Source organism: Peromyscus maniculatus, chromosome 13, assembly GCF_049852395.1.
Source record: "Peromyscus maniculatus bairdii isolate BWxNUB_F1_BW_parent chromosome 13, HU_Pman_BW_mat_3.1, whole genome shotgun sequence".
Taxonomy (NCBI): Eukaryota; Metazoa; Chordata; class Mammalia; order Rodentia; family Cricetidae; genus Peromyscus; species Peromyscus maniculatus.
The window spans coordinates 39,563,749-39,579,502 of record NC_134864.1 but is presented as its reverse complement, the minus strand read 5'-3'; the positions used below and the strand labels follow the sequence as shown (position 1 = coordinate 39,579,502).

Genomic DNA, 15,754 nt, shown 5'->3' with positions numbered 1-15,754 from the left:
CTGGCCTCTTCAAGCACTGCACATGTAGTATCTGCATACATGCCAGATACTACAAATACTTATACACATAAAATAAAAATAAATGAAATCTTTTTTTAAAGATCAGAATATTTCTTACAATAAGTTCCTAAAGAATAGAAAACCTGTCTTTACCAAGTGTGGTGGTGCATGCCTGTAATCCCAGCATTGAGAGATGGAGGCAGGGAGTTCAGGATTCCCAGGCCAGCTGGGGATACACCAGACAGACTCAACTTGGTGTAAAAGGAGGAAGGGAGGAAGAAAAAGAGGGAACAAAGGAGGAAAGGGGAAGAAAGATTTCTTTCTTCCATAGTGTTTAAACAGCATATTGATGCATTTACTATAATATGGAAACCCAAGCCAATCCTGCTGAATCTTTACTTGGATCCTACATGTGTGATGCTATCCTCCCCAGAACTTTAAGAAGGAAAAGAATGACTCTTGTCTTGAAAAAAAATTTTGCCAGGGCAGTGGTGGTGCACATCTTTAATTATAGCACCTGGGAGGCAGAGGTAGGTGGATCTCCAAGTTTGAGGCCAGCCTGGTCTACAGAGTGGGTTCCAGGACAGCTAAGGCTACACAGAGAAACCCTGTCTCAAAAAACTAAATAAATAAAACTTAAGTCCTGAATATAAGGGACTGGACATTGAAATTATTTGACTGCTAAAAGCAAAGTTAGGGTCAGTGAGCTGGCTCAGCAGGAAAAGGCATTTGTTTCAAGCCTGATGACTTGAGTTGGATCCCTAGGATTCATATGGTAGAGGAGAGAATTATCTCCCATAAGTTGTTCTCTGACCTCCACAAAGGCACCAATAAGTGCTATACTTGTTTTGTTTCTCAAGACAGGGGTTCTCCATGAAGCCCTGCTGTCCTGGAACTCTGTAAACCAGACTGGCCTTGAACTCAGAGATCCGCCTGCCTCTGCCTCCCAAATGCTAGGATTAAAGGTGTGCGCCACCACCGCCTGTGCTATAATTTTTTTAATAAAAAAGAAAGAAAGTTTGAAAACAAATAATAAAATCCTAATCCCAACACTGGGGGGAAGGAGGTGGCAGACCAAGGCTGGCTCTAATGGTACCACACCTGCCTCACAGGGACCTAGATCCAGATGCCCAGAACCTACAGAAAAAGCCCCATGGGGTGGTTTGTACCTGTAGTCCCAGGACTAACAAGAGAGAGGCCAAGAAAGACCAAGAAGCGGGCAGCTACACCCAGGCCTACTTACCAGAGTTTAAGCTGAGTCTATCTCACAAGCAGTAGGAGGCGCCTGAGGACCACCCCTGAGATGGTCCTCTGACTTCTACATGCATTGTGCTTATACACACACACACACACACACACACACACACACACACACACACACACACACATCCCCCCAGATAGGAGAATATGAAATGAATAAATAAAATTTTTAAAAAATGAAATTTTAAAAATTTCCAAATAAGTTGGGTGGTGGCGCATGCCTTTAATCTCAGCACTCGGGAGGCAGAGCCAGGTGGATCTCTGTGAGTTCGAGGCCAGCCTGGTCTACAGAGCGAGATGCAGGATAGGCACCAAAATTACACAGAGAAACCCTGTCTCAAAAACAAAAAACAAAAAACAAAAAACAAAAAAAAAGGAAATTTCCAAATAAACAAAAGTTCAACCTACATAGTGAGTTCAAGCAAGGTCATCCCGGACTACATAAAACCCTGTCTTTAAAAAAAAAAAAAAAAAAAATCCTAAAACAAAGATTCATTTTGAAGTTTTAATTTAATTATCCTCTCACAATTTCATACCTATATAATCTACTGTGATCATAGTCCCCCTTATCTAAAACAGAAATTCGTACTCAGTCTGTTCAAGTTAGTCCTCTACAATTATGGAAAAGTCACGTGTACATGCATCACGCTAGTATGATAGTCAAGATGCCCATGACTATCATGGCATTACTAATGGGATGACAGGGATACAGTGACATGATAGACACACACAGCAGTGACACACACAAGGGTTAATGAGAGCAAGAGAGAAACGTCCCAAGTCCCTTTCAGCAAATGAGCAGGCAGCACATCTCACACGGCAGAGAAAAAGACAACCCCACTGACATAACTGGGCACAACCCCACACGAAGGCCCACACCGCCCATAGCCTTCTGCTGAGCTTGGAACTCCCAGAGACCAACATTTCTACCCCAGTAAAGAATGCCGTAGGCTGGCGGGATGGCCCAGGGGCCGAGAGCAATGGCTGCTCTTCCAGAGGTCCCGGGTTCAATTCCCAGCAACCACGTGGCAGCTCACATCTATCTGTAATCCAGCTCCAAGTGATCTGACACCCTCACACAGACATACATGCAGACAAAATGCCAATGCACATAAAAATAAATAAAATCATTGAAAAAAATGCTGTATCCTCAACCTAGTTAAATAGGTAGTAACTAAGTCTGTCTGACGGAATTTATTTTTCCTGTGGGAATAAAAAGTCAGATGATTTCCTTCATTTTCTTCATCTATAAATACAAAGTGAAGTGCCAGGAGGTGAAAACTTAAGACTACAAAGAAAATGATGAAATCCCTGTTTAAATCTGATGTAACAGTCATTTCCAACTCAGCCGAAGCCATCAGCCTCCCTAGCTTTCAAAGCACTGTCGCATGGAACTCCTTAATTTGCACTGTAATTAACAGGTGGAACATAAACGTATGGAGTCAGAAAGGCTGCATTTATGACAGGGATCCTTTAAGATCGTAGAACCGAGTGACATGACTGCCATCTTGGTCCAAGCATGCGCGCTGTGTGTGATATCTGCACAGTGATGGAACTGCCTCACAACACAGTTCTCAAAAACGTTATGTCCACTTCAAGTGACACCCAACTGCATACATGGTGGTTATTGGCAGCAGCCTTGGAACCGTCTGTGTTGAGATGGTTATTTCCATCACGTGCTGTTCCAACAGGGAAGGCTGGCCTTGGAATAGTTAAAGAGTCTTCACTGGGCAAGAGTTTACATTGGAAAAGTTCAGAAATACAAACGAAGCTGCCAAACCCTCTAATTTCCCTTATAGGCACATCCTGGCACGCACTCTAAAAGTCACCAAAATTGAGTTTATTGGCCTAACTGGTCCTTCCTTAAGTCTCGAAGGTCAAAACCCACAAGTTAATGTTTTGTCTGAATGGGAGGAAGCTGTTTAATGTGGCCAGGGACAGCTTGCCCTATAAAAAAAATGTGTAAAGCATTCAGCACCAGACCCAGGCTGGCTACTCCCTACCACTCAGCCTGGACTGAGGTAAGCTTAACTCGGTGAGTCAAGCATGATGAGGCATGCACACAGGAAGCTGAGGCAGGAAGAATCTTGATTTGGAGACCAACATACCAAGAGCCTCTCCAAAACAAAACAAAACAAAACAAAAACCCACAAAACAAAAACAAAAACTCTCAAAAAAACAAAACAAAACAAACAAACAACCCAAAACTCCCTGGTAGAATGGATCGGGGCCTGAGATCGCCTCCAGGATGGTGGGAGAAGGAATCTAAGTCCTCTGGGTTTTACGTTCCCCAGTCCAAGTTGGTCTCCAAGAACACGTTAACCAATTTCACCGGTGTGATCGTCTTTTAAACAGTGAGAATGCGAAGTTGCAAGGAGTTCTGTCACTCGGCCGTGGGTGCTCCTCAGGACAGTTCCCACAACACCCTGCAGAGGGCAACGAGGCCCCACAGACCGTGCGGCGGGTCCACGCCCTGTGCCACCAGAGTGGGCCCTGCAGCCAGAGGCCACCCCGGGAGCGCCCTCCGCAGGGCGTCCATCCGCCACTCCCGCAGGGCCTGGGTCGCCCGCCTCTCATTTTTAAAGCACCGGAAGCATGCACGTATGGCTCAGGACCCTAAAGGGGTAACAAAGCTAATTCAGCCCAATCGGCCGAAGGGCCAGCCAGCTAAGGATGAGGAGCCACCCGTGAAGACTGACGCCGAAGGGGGATTGCGCACGCGCAGGACCGCCCACTCCTGGAGGCCTGCCCCAAAGCCCGGGCTGCGCGCGGTCCCTTCTGGGAAAAAGCACCCGGGGTAGCGGGGGTCACCGTGAGAGTTCCTCTCCGCTTTTCGGCGTCCGGCCGGACCCGGATCGCGGCTCTGACTTGAAGCCGAGCCTACCTACCGTCAGCGGCTGCGGGAGCTCCCACCCTCCTCACGGCGGGCCTGCCCTCGTGCGCAAACTGAAAGGCCTTAGGGTAGAGGCCACCCCCCCCACTCGGGAAGGCGGGGTTTGGGGACAGGGGGCGGAGCCAAGACCTGGGTGGGCGGGGACCCGAAAACCCACCCGTCAAGACCATTCGCAACGCTGCTGCTTTCCTAATTCCTTTCCAGTCGAAACGAAATACCACTTCCTCCTTGCCCCCTCATCATTATTTTCGTCTGCATTATAAACTGTCTTCTGCTTTGCATTTTAGTCACTAATTTAAACCTTAAATGCGGGGAGAGGGCAGGGACCCCTGCCATATTCATATCTGTGGATGCAGGACCTTGCTCGTGGGAAGCACTGGATAAAGTATTTGAACGCTAGAGTTCATTCAAGCGGCATTGACAGTCCACAGGCAAAAAAAATCTCATTTATTCACTAAACCCACGCCCCCTGCTTCTGAAAACTTCAGCCTGATTAAGAGGAGGAAAGGCAGCCCTTTCTGCTGGGAAACGGCGCATCTAGGTGGGCCACGTACACCTTCTCACTGGGAGAAAGTATTGCCTTGAAGGCAAGAGGCTCCAGCAAGCCGGGAGTGACTGCTAAACTAATAAAGACAAAAATGGTGCTCCTGGTAATTACTGGGACCTAAACCCTTCTCTGCTCGCTGTAGGGCATGACTCGTCAGAGTTAGGCAGCAAGTCGGCCATCTCTCCTGTTTCAGAGGGCCCTCCTTCCTCATCCTCAGAGTCCTCCGGCATTGGACAGAGGCAATGGAGAGGCTGTGGGATGCAGGAACACAAGTTTTGAATGGGTAAAGGAAGCCCATACTCTTGAGCAGCCTTCTCCCTGGACTTCTGAGTTTCTTGGGCAGTGAAAGAAGTTGGCAGCCTTTGACCCAGGCCTCGCTCAGTCTGTGTACCTGCAAAAGAGAGATGGGTCAGGCTGGAGAGATAGCTCCCCAGTTAAGAGCTGGTACTACTCGCACGGAGGACCCAAGTTCCGAGTCCCAGCATTGATATCAAATGGCTTACAGCTGCCTGTAACTCCAGGTCTGGAGGGATATGAATTCATATGCATATCCCCACAGACACACATGCATACCCATAATTTAAAATGAAAATAAGTCCTTAAAAACAAGTAAGCTGGGCAAGCCTTTAATCCCAGCACTTGGGAGGCAGAGGCGGATGGATCTCCGTGAATTCGAGGCCAGCCTGGTCTACAAAGTGAGTTCCAGGACAGCCAGGGTTCTATCACGCAAAGAAAACCTGCCTTGAAAAAATAAAATAAGTACAAGGAGAGATTAGTCTGGTCATTACCCAACTCAGGGAGTAATGACTTCCCAGCCACTCCCCTAGGACCTAGTCCCAACTTACCAGAAATGGTGTTTTCTAGAAGAAAGCCCAAAAGACCAGCTAGAAAAATGGGTTCTGCCAGCAGTGAACGCAGGAACATATCCAAGGGGCTCCAGCCTACAAAGGGTTGGGGCCGGGCAGGAAAGTAACTAATACTGTCCAAGGCAATGCATCTTCCTTTTCAGACCTAAACGAAGTCTTGGACCAGGGCCAGGCTGCACTAAGCCGTCATTCCATCCCACTCTGTCCCTCTACAAACTCATTTCCCATACTCAGGCCCTTCCCATAGGACCCCTTCTTAATACCATGTTTTCTAAGCACCCACACACCCTCCAGATACCCTTTGTCCCAGGCTCCCTTTCTCTGGAAAGTTTGGCATTAAAAAGCCCCAGTCTCTCCCACTTCTGACCCTTGGTGCTCTAACCTGAGCCTCGAAACTTCAGTCCTACTAACACTTTGGACCGGATAATCCCGTTATAAGGAGCTGTCCAGTGCTTCAAAGGATGTTTAACAACCTCTATAAGCACTGAATGCCTGTAACAATCCTTTTTCTCACCAGATGTGGTGGCACATGTCTTTAATCCCAGCACTTGAGTGGAAGAGGAAGGAAGACTCTGTGAGTTCGAGGCCAGCCTGGGCTACAAGTTCCAGGATAGCCTGGACTATTACACAGAAAAACCCTGTCTCAAAACAAGCAAACAATAAAAAAAAAATCCTCTTTCTCCCCATTTCTGACATCCAAAAAAATGTCTCCAGACATTGCCAAATGTTCCCCATGGAACAAAATCACCCCCAGTTGAAAACCACTGCTCTAGACAACCCATGTTGTTTGTAGCTTTCAGGAAACGCTACTTCTGTCCCCTAATCCTATTTTCTATCTTTGTATATGATAGAAATGTGATCAAGAATGATCTTATCAGCTGGGTGGTGGTGGTGGTGGTGGTGGTGGTGGTGGTGGTGGTGGTGGTGGTGGTGGTGGTGGTGGTGGTGGCACATGCCTTTAATCCCAGCACTGGGGAGGCAGAGCCAGGAGGATCTCTGTGAGTTTGAGGCCAACCTGGTCTACAGAGCAAGATCCAGGACAGGCACCAAAACTACATGAAGAAACCCTGTCTCAAAAAAAAGAAAAAGAAAGAAAAGAATGATCTTATCAGCTGTCCATGTGGCTTGCATCTATAATCTTGGGAGTCTGACGCAGGAGGATTGCCAAAAGTTTGAAGCCAGTCTAGGTTCCAAAATGAGACCCTGTCTCTCACACACGGAAATGGCCTTTTGCCAAGAATGTTTGTTTCAGTTTTCCCATCCTCAAAGACCAGTTCGGTTCTACTGAATCACCTCAGACAGAAGCTACTCTTGTCATTGAGTACCACAGGTCCTTTGTTCTTGTTTTTGTCAGGGTCTCTCTATGTACCCCTGCCTGGCCTGGAACTCACTGTGTAGACTATTGGCCTCAAATTCAGAGATGCCACCAGCTTGCTGAATGATGGAATTAAAGGCATGATCCATCACACCCTACTCACAGCTCTTATCTTAACCTGCCTTGGGATACTCCTAACAAATCACCTCTTTCTTAACACTGTACCACCCAGAGAGAGGCACTTTTGTGTCTTGACCTAGCTAACTTGTTCTAAAAATGTGTTTAGGGGAGGAGTTTTGTAACTTGTTAGCTCTAACTGTTAACTTGTCACTGCCTAGGGTCATGTGAGAAGAGAGTCCCAATTGAGGAATTGCCTAGATTTGCTTGTGAGAAAAGTCTGTAGGGGACTGACTTTCTTGGTGTGATTGATTTATTAGGGCTTGGCCCACCATAGGCGGTACCAACCCTAGACAGGTGGTCTTGAACTGTATAAGAGAGTTAGCTGAGCATGAGGCACCATCGTCCATGGTTCCTGCTGTACTTCTTGGCTGTGAAGTGAGTCCCTTATTTGGAGGTAATGCCATGTAGATTAGTAAGCAGGCCTGTCTTCAAGAGTCTGCTTTGAGTTCCTGCCATGGCTTCCCTCAATGATGGAATGTGATCTGGAACTGTTAACTGAATAAACCTTTTCCTCCCCTATGCTGCCTTTGGTCTGAGTGCTTTACCACAGCAACAGAAATAAAACCAAGACACAAACACACAAAAAAATGGGAGCACGGGGCTCAATGAGCATTTGTTAAATAAATGAATAAAGTGCATACAAAATCCCATTGTGAGACCAAGAATTCAGAGAGCCTAAAGCAGTGGTTCTCACCCTTCCTAACGATGCGACCCTTTAATACAGTTCCTCAGGTTGTGGTGACCCCGACCACACCATTATTTTCATTGCTCCTTCATGACTGTAGTTTTGCTACTGTTATGAATTGCGATGTAAATATCTGTGCTTCCTGATTACCTTAGGCGACCCCTGTGAGAGGGTCATTTGATTCCCAAAGGGGTCATGACCTACATACAGATTGAGAGCCCCTGGCCTAAAGCCTCAACCCTACCCCCCCTTTTTTTTTCCTCCACCCCACTTACCTGTGTTGAGCAGGACTGGGGCTTCCCGGAGCCACCTTGGCAGAAGCAAGGCCATGAAAATGGAGAAACCCACGATGAAGACATTTCGCCCAGAGTCGATGTCAGCCAGGTGGAAGCTGGAGAATCCAGCAGACAGAACTACAGCCTGGGTCACTCCCAGGACCCCACCTGCCTCGTACAGAAGAAAACAAAGCAGTGGGACGAGGGCAAAGTTCAGGGTTTGTCGGACAGGCAGGTTGTGCAGAGAAAAGATAACCAACAGGCTTGTTTCTGGTTCTGCAAGAGTCTCAGTCGGACTGAGAAAACAAGAGCCTACGACCGTATCCATTCAGGGAAGCTATTTAGAAAGAAATGGCACCAGCCTGGCCAACTGGTTGGGCCAAATAGCATTCTAATACCTGTCTTCACATCTATTCACTCACCAAGTACAGGCAGTGGGATGTTGGTGAAGAGCTGAGCCAGCCTTGGGGAGAGCCCAAGCCCCATGCAGAACAGCCCCACAAGGTGGGCTACTCGCCGTGAACCGGTCTGCATGAAGAAGAGACACTAGAAAACACAGCCAACTCCTTGGACTACACCAGATCTTTGCCTGGCCCGCTCCATCTCATCCTTCGCACCCCAGCTTAAGTGTGACCCTTCTAAGCATCCTAGCCACTCCATCCAAAGGAGCCTCTTTGCTCAGCCCATACACCATTGCTTTCGCGACAGTGTTGACTGCTCTCAAATTATGCTATATGCTTCCTTTTCTTGCCAAGTTCCCAAGAGAATGGGGCTTTCTCTGATTCATTCTTCGCTGTAGTGAGCTTTGGCAGAGCTCCCAATTCACCTGGCATACCGATGTCTTGTTTCTCTACATTCATAGCATTTAGCACTTCTAGGCACCTCCCTCCGTGGACTGCCTGCCTGAGAGCTGGCCCAGCCGACAGCCTACCACCCTGAGCTCCTGCCCCTGTACTGCCAATCCCCTCGGTCCTGTCTCAGATCCACGTACCTGGAAAAGACTCACTGTGCCTACGTTAGGGAAGCTGGATGCGGTGCCCAGGGGACTCCCCAGCAGCCCTGCCAGCACACTGCCCAGCCCCTCCAGGCTCAGCCCTCGACTGCAGGCGTGGGGTGGTGGAGGAGACAGATGCAGCAGCTGGCCACACAGGGCATAGCACCCCAAGGAGCTGGTGGAGGTTGCCAAGGCCATGGAGATTCCTGCAGCCAGGGCTCTGGGCGTCAACAAGGGCCAATCCCACTCACCTGAGGAAGAAGGAGTCATCTAGAGACCAGACTCAAGCCTGGAGCATCCCTCTGCCCCTAAATGTCTATACCACAAGAATCCCAGATGCTCTAGCTTTTTCAGGATAATACTGTGGGGCAAAACCACTGAACTCTAAATAAAGATCCTTCTTTTCACTATGATCTACCAGGTTGGTCTGACTCTCAGTTCTGTTCTAGTCCCATTTCCTGTCACATTCCACCTTACTTCAAACACACTAGCCTTGTTTTGGGCCCTGGATTTACTGTGTTCCTGATGACCACAGGACCCTTGCACATGCTGTTTACCTAGTATGCTGTTGTCTCCTGCATCCTGTCCAACTGGCTCCTACTCTCTCCACCTCTTACATCTCATCTCACTTCTTCAAGGACTATTTCTCCCACCACATCCAAGTGGGGTGATGCATCCCTGTAATTACAACGCTCGCAAAGGTACAGGGAGTTTAAGGCCATCCTTGGCTACAATTGCAAGTTCAAGGTCAACCTGGACTATGTGAGGTCTTGTCTCAAAACAACAACAAAAGGAATGTAAGATCTGGGGGATGGGGAGGAGTGCTGTGAGAAGCTGTCTTCGGGACATGACAAGGCCATTGCATTCATGACGTTGCAGCAGCCATGGTCACCTGCACAAGACCTGTACAAGATCAAGCCATGCAAGAGTCCAGCATGAGTATAGACCCTAGTAGGCTGCTGCTGGGGTAAGGGACCGTCATTTTTCTTCAGAGGTGTAGATCCTAGCAGATAGCCCCATACCCATGCACACCCACACAGTACCTAATCTGACTCAGTGAATCTTTTTTTTTTTTTTTTTTTTTTTTAAGGACACGCAAATGGGATGGGGATGTATTGGGGACAGTGGGAGGAAGAGTTGGATATGATCAAGATACATTGTATACATGTATGGAACATGTCAAGAAACAATTTGAAAAGAAAAAATTCTAAATAAAAAAACCCCCACTTCTCTCGACTCCGCTAATAGCGTCAAATTCCCCATTGTTTTCTCTCACCACAAATCCTAGTTTTACTTAGGTACATTTACTATGACGACAGTTTCACATTATTTAGTTGCTTATTTGGTTCTATATACCCCTAGTAGACTGTCAGCTCCGTGAAGCAGACATTATTACTCCTGTATCCATCACTACGCCTACCATGTGCTTAGGGCCTCATCAGAACTCAACTGGCCGTTGTTAAACTGTTCCATGAAGGGCTCGGGTAGAGTTCAGTGTAAGGCACTTGCTGAGTATTCTGCACAAGGTTCTAAGCTGATTGATCCCCACCATCATGACAAATGAACATGAGTGACAAAATCTCACATACGCTGACTCCAAGGCAGGAACTCTACAGTTTACCAACAGAGATGTCCACGGGGGCTGAGAATGTAAACTTGTTCATTGGTCAGGGATATCAGGAGTAAGCAATGGGGTGGAGAGTAAGGATACATGGTATAACATCTCCTGACTCTAACCCAAATAATGCATCTGCAGTGAAGTGGGGGGGGGTGGAGCAACCCCTCAAATTGGCGGTTTCTCCATCTGTGTTTTGAGAAAACACAGATTTTATTCAGAAGTAAAAAGTGAGCTCCATTAAATCTTTTGTGTGACTTTTTTTTTTTTTTTTGAAACAGGGCCTCATGTAGCCCAGGTTGGCCTCAAACTCGATATGTAGCTGCAGGTGACCCTGAATTCCTGCTCCTCCTACCTCCACTTCCCGGGTATTGGGATTACAGATGTGTGCCACCTCACCTGGCCGAAGTCTATGAAATTGTGAGGGCAAAGAAATAGAAGCCTTGGTTTGAGCGAGAGAATGGAAGCATGGGGAAAAAACCTACCTGGGTGAGGCAGCCAAAACCATGGTGCCTCAGTGGGGTCAGAGAGCTGCAGGGGGATGACACTCAGACCCAGAAGGGCAGAGATGATCCACACACAGGCCACAGGGGTAAGCACCTGAAGGGCAATAATGAGATGGACAAGAGTTCCCTCCTCCCCAGAACCTTCTGAGTCAGCCTGGGTGGGGTCACCAGAAACTCAGAAATAGGGGACCAAGGGAACATTCCAGGTCAACCCCACACGCTTTTGTCTGTTTCAACGATTTGATTTGATTTTTGAGATAGGGTCTCTCTGTAGCCTTGGCTGTCCTGTAACTCTCTATATAGACCAGGCTGCCCTCAAGCTTACAGAGATCCGCCTGCCTCTGCCTCTCAAGTGCTAGGATTAAAGGCGTGCGCCACCACACTTTGCTCAACTATTTTATTTTTATTTTGTTTGTGTATGGGGGAGCGGCTGGAAGGCCAGAAGAGGGACTTGGCTTCTGGAGCAGGAGTTGCGGGCAATTATGAGCCACCCACATGTGTGATGAGAGCCAATACGGGGTTTTTGTCCATGTATTTCAGGCTGGGCTGAAAATTCCTAAATAGCAGAACTTGAACTCCTCAATCCTTCTGCCTCCACCTGCCCAGGGTGGGATTACAGGTGTGTGCCACCTCACCTGGCTATGCACATCAGCCAGCCCTTCTCACTTCATCTGCCCAGGGGCCCCACATACCGAAAGGAGCCGGAAGACAGGCATATAAATGGGAGTTGAAGAAGCTGAAGCTGACCTCCAGGAGCACAGGGGTACCTGGCAGGAACCTAAGTGCTGAGAACATACCACCATGAGCAGGATGAGCCTAGGAAAGAGAAGGAGCTTTGCAGGTCCGAAGCATCAGAATCCCGAATGTGGGCAATGCAGGGGAGCAGACTATTGTAAAAGGAGGCCCCAAGGAAGAAGCTCCTCATGGAAGGGGTGGGGAGGTACCCTAAGGTACCATAGCATGTAACTATGAATATCAGGAAGACTGCATGAATTCAAAGAAAGCCTTGGATTCCAAACCTCAAACCTCTATCCCTGCCCAGGTAGCTGTGGAATCTGATAAGCCAGAAGCTCTGCCCTCCCCAGGTCTGCACACCCACTGGGTACCATCCCACACCTCTCGGGACTCACTTACAGCAAGGCCAGGCCCCAGTGAGCGGAACAGAACTGGGCCACCTCCTTGTGAGCCGAGAGCCCTGCTACAACCAGGCTGGGAGCCAGCACCAGTGGCCCACAGTAGGGGAACACACGGCCAGGCACCCCTAGAAGTCCTATTGTGCCCTGCAGCAGCCCGGATACCACCACTGCCCCCGACACCTGATGGAGCAGAGGAGAGGATGGAGAGAAGACTTTCTGTTCAACCAAGTTGACTTCAGCCTGGAAATTCTTTTCTTTTCTTCTTCTTTTTTAAATAATTTATTTACTTTTATTTCATTTGCATTGGTATTTTGCCTGCATGCATGTCTGTGTGAGGGTGTCAGATCTTGGAGTTAACGGACAGTTATGAGATGCCATGTGGATACTGGAAATTGAACCCGGGTCCTCTGGAAGAGCAGAGAGTGTTCTTAACTGCTGAACCATCTCTCCAGGTCCAGCCTGGAATTTCTAACTAATTCCAAGGATAGGATCCTGCCTCGCTCCTTAGCATCATAGCGTCAGTGTCTGCATAATGGAAGTAAGAATGTCGCCATGCTGGGACCATCCAGTCTTTCTGCTGTCTTTTTCCAGGCACTCACCTCTCGGAGAGGAGTGTTCCAGAGCTCCAGGCCACGGCAGCTTGTCAAACTACACAGGCGCAGTGAGAGGGAGACTGGAAGTTTGGGGTACAGAGAGGTGTAAATGGGATGGAGACTCAGTGCTCTCCCGTCCCAACTGATGCCTGGTGTGACGCCCAAGACCTCTCTCTATGATGCTCAGCCATAGTACTAACCGCCCAACCTCCAGCCAGCACGTACTTCTGCCGCTAGCCTGTCTTGACTTTGTACTCACCATTTCCAGGTGTCTTGGTGGTCAGAGGTAGCTTCTGGTTTGTCAGCACCAGCGCGGGGATAAGGAATTCTAAGGATGGAGCCTGGACTAGAGGCAGCCTGAAGGAACAGCGGCCCCAGCAGGTTTGGAAACGTGTGACCGTCAGCAGGATTCCCTTAAGTCTCTTTCTGGGAGCCTACTCCCTCTCTCAAAGGAGTGCCCCTCACCTGCTGCCCATCCAAGTTTGCAGGACCGTAGACACACCGCAGGAAAAGAAACTGGAAGCCAGGAGCTGAGCAGGTGAGTATGAGAGCCCCCCTGGGGGAAGATTGTGGAGCAGCAGCAGGTGGGAGGCACAGAGCAGAGATGCCAGGACCAGGAAATGCTGCGGATAGTGTAGAGGGATGAGCCGCAGAAGTATACCTATCTGAGAGTTTCTCGCAACTCATTGACTCCCTCCAAATACCCATCTCAGCCAGCGCCTCCACCTCCTACCTGCAGAGCCAGAAGACAGCTGAGGCCCCAGGTGGAAGGCCCACACCGAGAGGCCCGTGAGTGGGAGGGGGGATTCTGAAGAGGGGGCAGCAGTGGTGGCAGGGGAGCAGGGGCATCCTGGGAGCCCACAGGTAGGAGTGGGATTGGATGGAGAGGGGATCGGCTCATGCTGCCCTGACTTGATTGTGTCTGGGCCGCCCTGGGCTAGTTGAGTAAAGTAAGAGGTCAGAGTGTGAGCAGAGTGCGCTGGCTGTTGTGGGGAGGGGCTGGGGGGGTGTCAATGAAGCGGAGAGAGAGAAATAAGGGCTTGGGAGCAGGACATGGCTCTTTCACCTTTGCCCAGCTCTTGAGCAAATTCCATCAGCCATTAACCTAGCAGCTGAGTTCTGGACCCCTCCCTGAAGAATTTTCAGCCATATCCCCTGCTTCTAGACCAGGCTCTGGAAACGGGAGGGTTAGGGAAGACCCATCAAGATAGCCTGAAGAAATTTTGCAAACTGCCTCATCAGCATTCAGCATCATCTATTAGGTGCACATTCCTCAACCAAACAAGACATGCCCTGGATCAGTTCAAAACAAAACTCATGCATAAAATGCCCACATCAGCCGGGTGGTGGGGGCACACGCCTTTAATCCCAGCACTCGGGAGGCAGAGCTCTGTGAGTTTGAGGCCAGCCTGGTCTACAGAGTGAGCTCCAGGATGGGCACCAAAACTACACAGAGAAACCCTGTTTCAAAAAACAAAAATAAATAAATAAAACGCCCACATCCTGTATGACAATGACCACTACGTAAAACGCACTCACTGTAAAGCAAGAGTAATTAATAGTAATATGTACTTCAAAATGTGAAAGTTTGGGCACAAATAAACCAGAAGAAATGGAGCAGTCTGCCGCCTGCACCCATAAACAGGATCACTGTGGATGTGATAGCCAGTCAATGACATTTAATGGGAATTCAGATGTCATAAGCAGGATTGACATTGGTGACCAGGTTTTCTAAAATAGTGAACAAACTTTTGGTAAAACATTGAACAAAGTACACATTTACTTTACATGGAAGTATAATTCCCTGAAAATTGTTTAAATTTTTTTTTTATTTTTGAGATTATATCACCTCTGCCTTCCCTTTCCTCCCTGGAAACCCTCCCAGATACCCCTCCACCTCACTTTTCACATTCATGTCCCTTTTATTATTATACAAATATATGTATATACACATATGTATTACTAACTATAACCTGCTCAGTCTGTATAGTGTTATTCATAGGTATGTTTCCAGAACTGACCATTTGGTACTGGATAACCAATTTTTATGCCATTCCCTGGGGGAAGACTTACTCCCATTCCCAACATTCCTTTGTTGCATTCAATTCTTTGTGTAGGTTTGAGTCCTCCATTTCCCCCTCCCCCAAATACACAAAAATATTTCATGTTTGCACTTAAAAAAATATCTTCAGAATTGACTAGGGGCGGTGGCACATGCCTGTACCCCAACACTCTGAAGGCAGATATAAGTGGATCACAAGTTCCAGATCAGCATGAACCTCGTGAGACCATTTCCAACAGCAGCCAACTCCAGGCTCATATAAAACAGAATTTTCATCTGCATGATGATGTCTATCTAGGGAACTGTTCACAGTAAAGGAGGTTTTAAACCCTTTAGGGTGTCTAGCATCCCACTCAAGATGAAAAAAATGCCAGTAGTATTCCCCAAGAGTCAACCAAATAAAATGAGTACATGTCCACAATGACAGAAGCACCCACCGGTCCACGGACATCTCCTCCTGCCCCCGACACCCCCTCAACTATCTTTGGCAGTCAGCTAGCAGTCCACACACCATAGATTGTTCTCTTATTGATGACCCAGCTCTGGTTCTTCAGCACCAGCTATTTCCATGAGTCACCTTGGGGAAGCGGTCAGCAGGGCTCGTATTCTAGGAGCTAACCAGGTATGTGTTTTGACACCACAAGGATCCACAAGGCTGGTACCCACCCAGGCTATGTAACAGCAGACAAGGCCTTCCCAGGCCTGGGACAGTCATTGCTTGTATCCCATGGTAGGCCATATCCAGCAATCCCAGTCCCCCCCCCCCCTCCAAGGTAGGAGCAGTAGGGATGCAGGAAAGCTCGAAACAGGAACCAGTAACTTTGAAA

General features: G+C 48.2%; 2 protein-coding genes across 6 annotated transcripts in view; both read right to left on the bottom strand.

Annotated features, from left to right (window-relative positions):
- The window catches only part of Nhej1 (non-homologous end joining factor 1), a 97,212-nt gene extending 92,800 nt beyond the window's left edge, over nt 1-4,412 (bottom strand). The window contains exon 1 of one of the 2 annotated variants that reach the window (XM_076550036.1): nt 4,149-4,412. The gene's annotated coding sequence lies outside the window, so the exon portion shown is untranslated. The remainder of the gene's footprint in view (nt 1-4,148) is intronic. The other variant, XM_015985646.3, reaches the window with a different exon arrangement.
- Nucleotides 4,413-4,565: 153 nt separating this feature from the next.
- Slc23a3 (solute carrier family 23 member 3) lies at nt 4,566-15,735 on the bottom strand. 4 transcript variants are annotated; one of them, XM_076550031.1, is made up of 12 exons: nt 13,599-15,735; nt 13,331-13,488; nt 13,125-13,222; nt 12,872-12,945; nt 12,271-12,452; nt 11,829-11,952; nt 11,116-11,230; nt 9,013-9,266; nt 8,444-8,567; nt 8,022-8,189; nt 5,546-5,641; nt 4,566-5,091 (listed from the first exon to the last, which is right to left on the bottom strand). In XM_076550031.1, exons 1-12 carry the CDS (start codon nt 13,764-13,766, stop codon nt 4,808-4,810), a joined length of 1,845 nt encoding a protein of 614 aa, XP_076406146.1. In that variant the 5' UTR covers nt 13,767-15,735; the 3' UTR covers nt 4,566-4,807. The 4 variants fall into 4 exon arrangements, with proteins under 4 accessions (XP_076406146.1, XP_076406147.1, XP_076406148.1 ...); XM_076550032.1 differs by having other exon boundaries at nt 8,444-8,549; XM_076550033.1 differs by having other exon boundaries at nt 15,439-15,735.
- Nucleotides 15,736-15,754: the final 19 nt, after the last annotated feature.

Excerpts from the sequence above, each read along its gene's own strand:
- Slc23a3 (XM_076550031.1), bottom strand. The coding sequence starts at position 13,766 with ATGAGCCGATCCCCTCTCCATCCAATCCCACTCCTACCTGTGGGCTCC. Across the intron at positions 8,568-9,012 it reads GCACAGTGAGTCTTTTCCAG|TGTCTCTTCTTCATGCAGAC; the intron begins GTACGTGGATCT and ends TGTGTTTTCTAG. Across the intron at positions 8,190-8,443 it reads CATCCCACTGCCTGTACTTG|GTGGGGTCCTGGGAGTGACC; the intron begins GTGAGTGAATAG and ends TGTACGAGGCAG.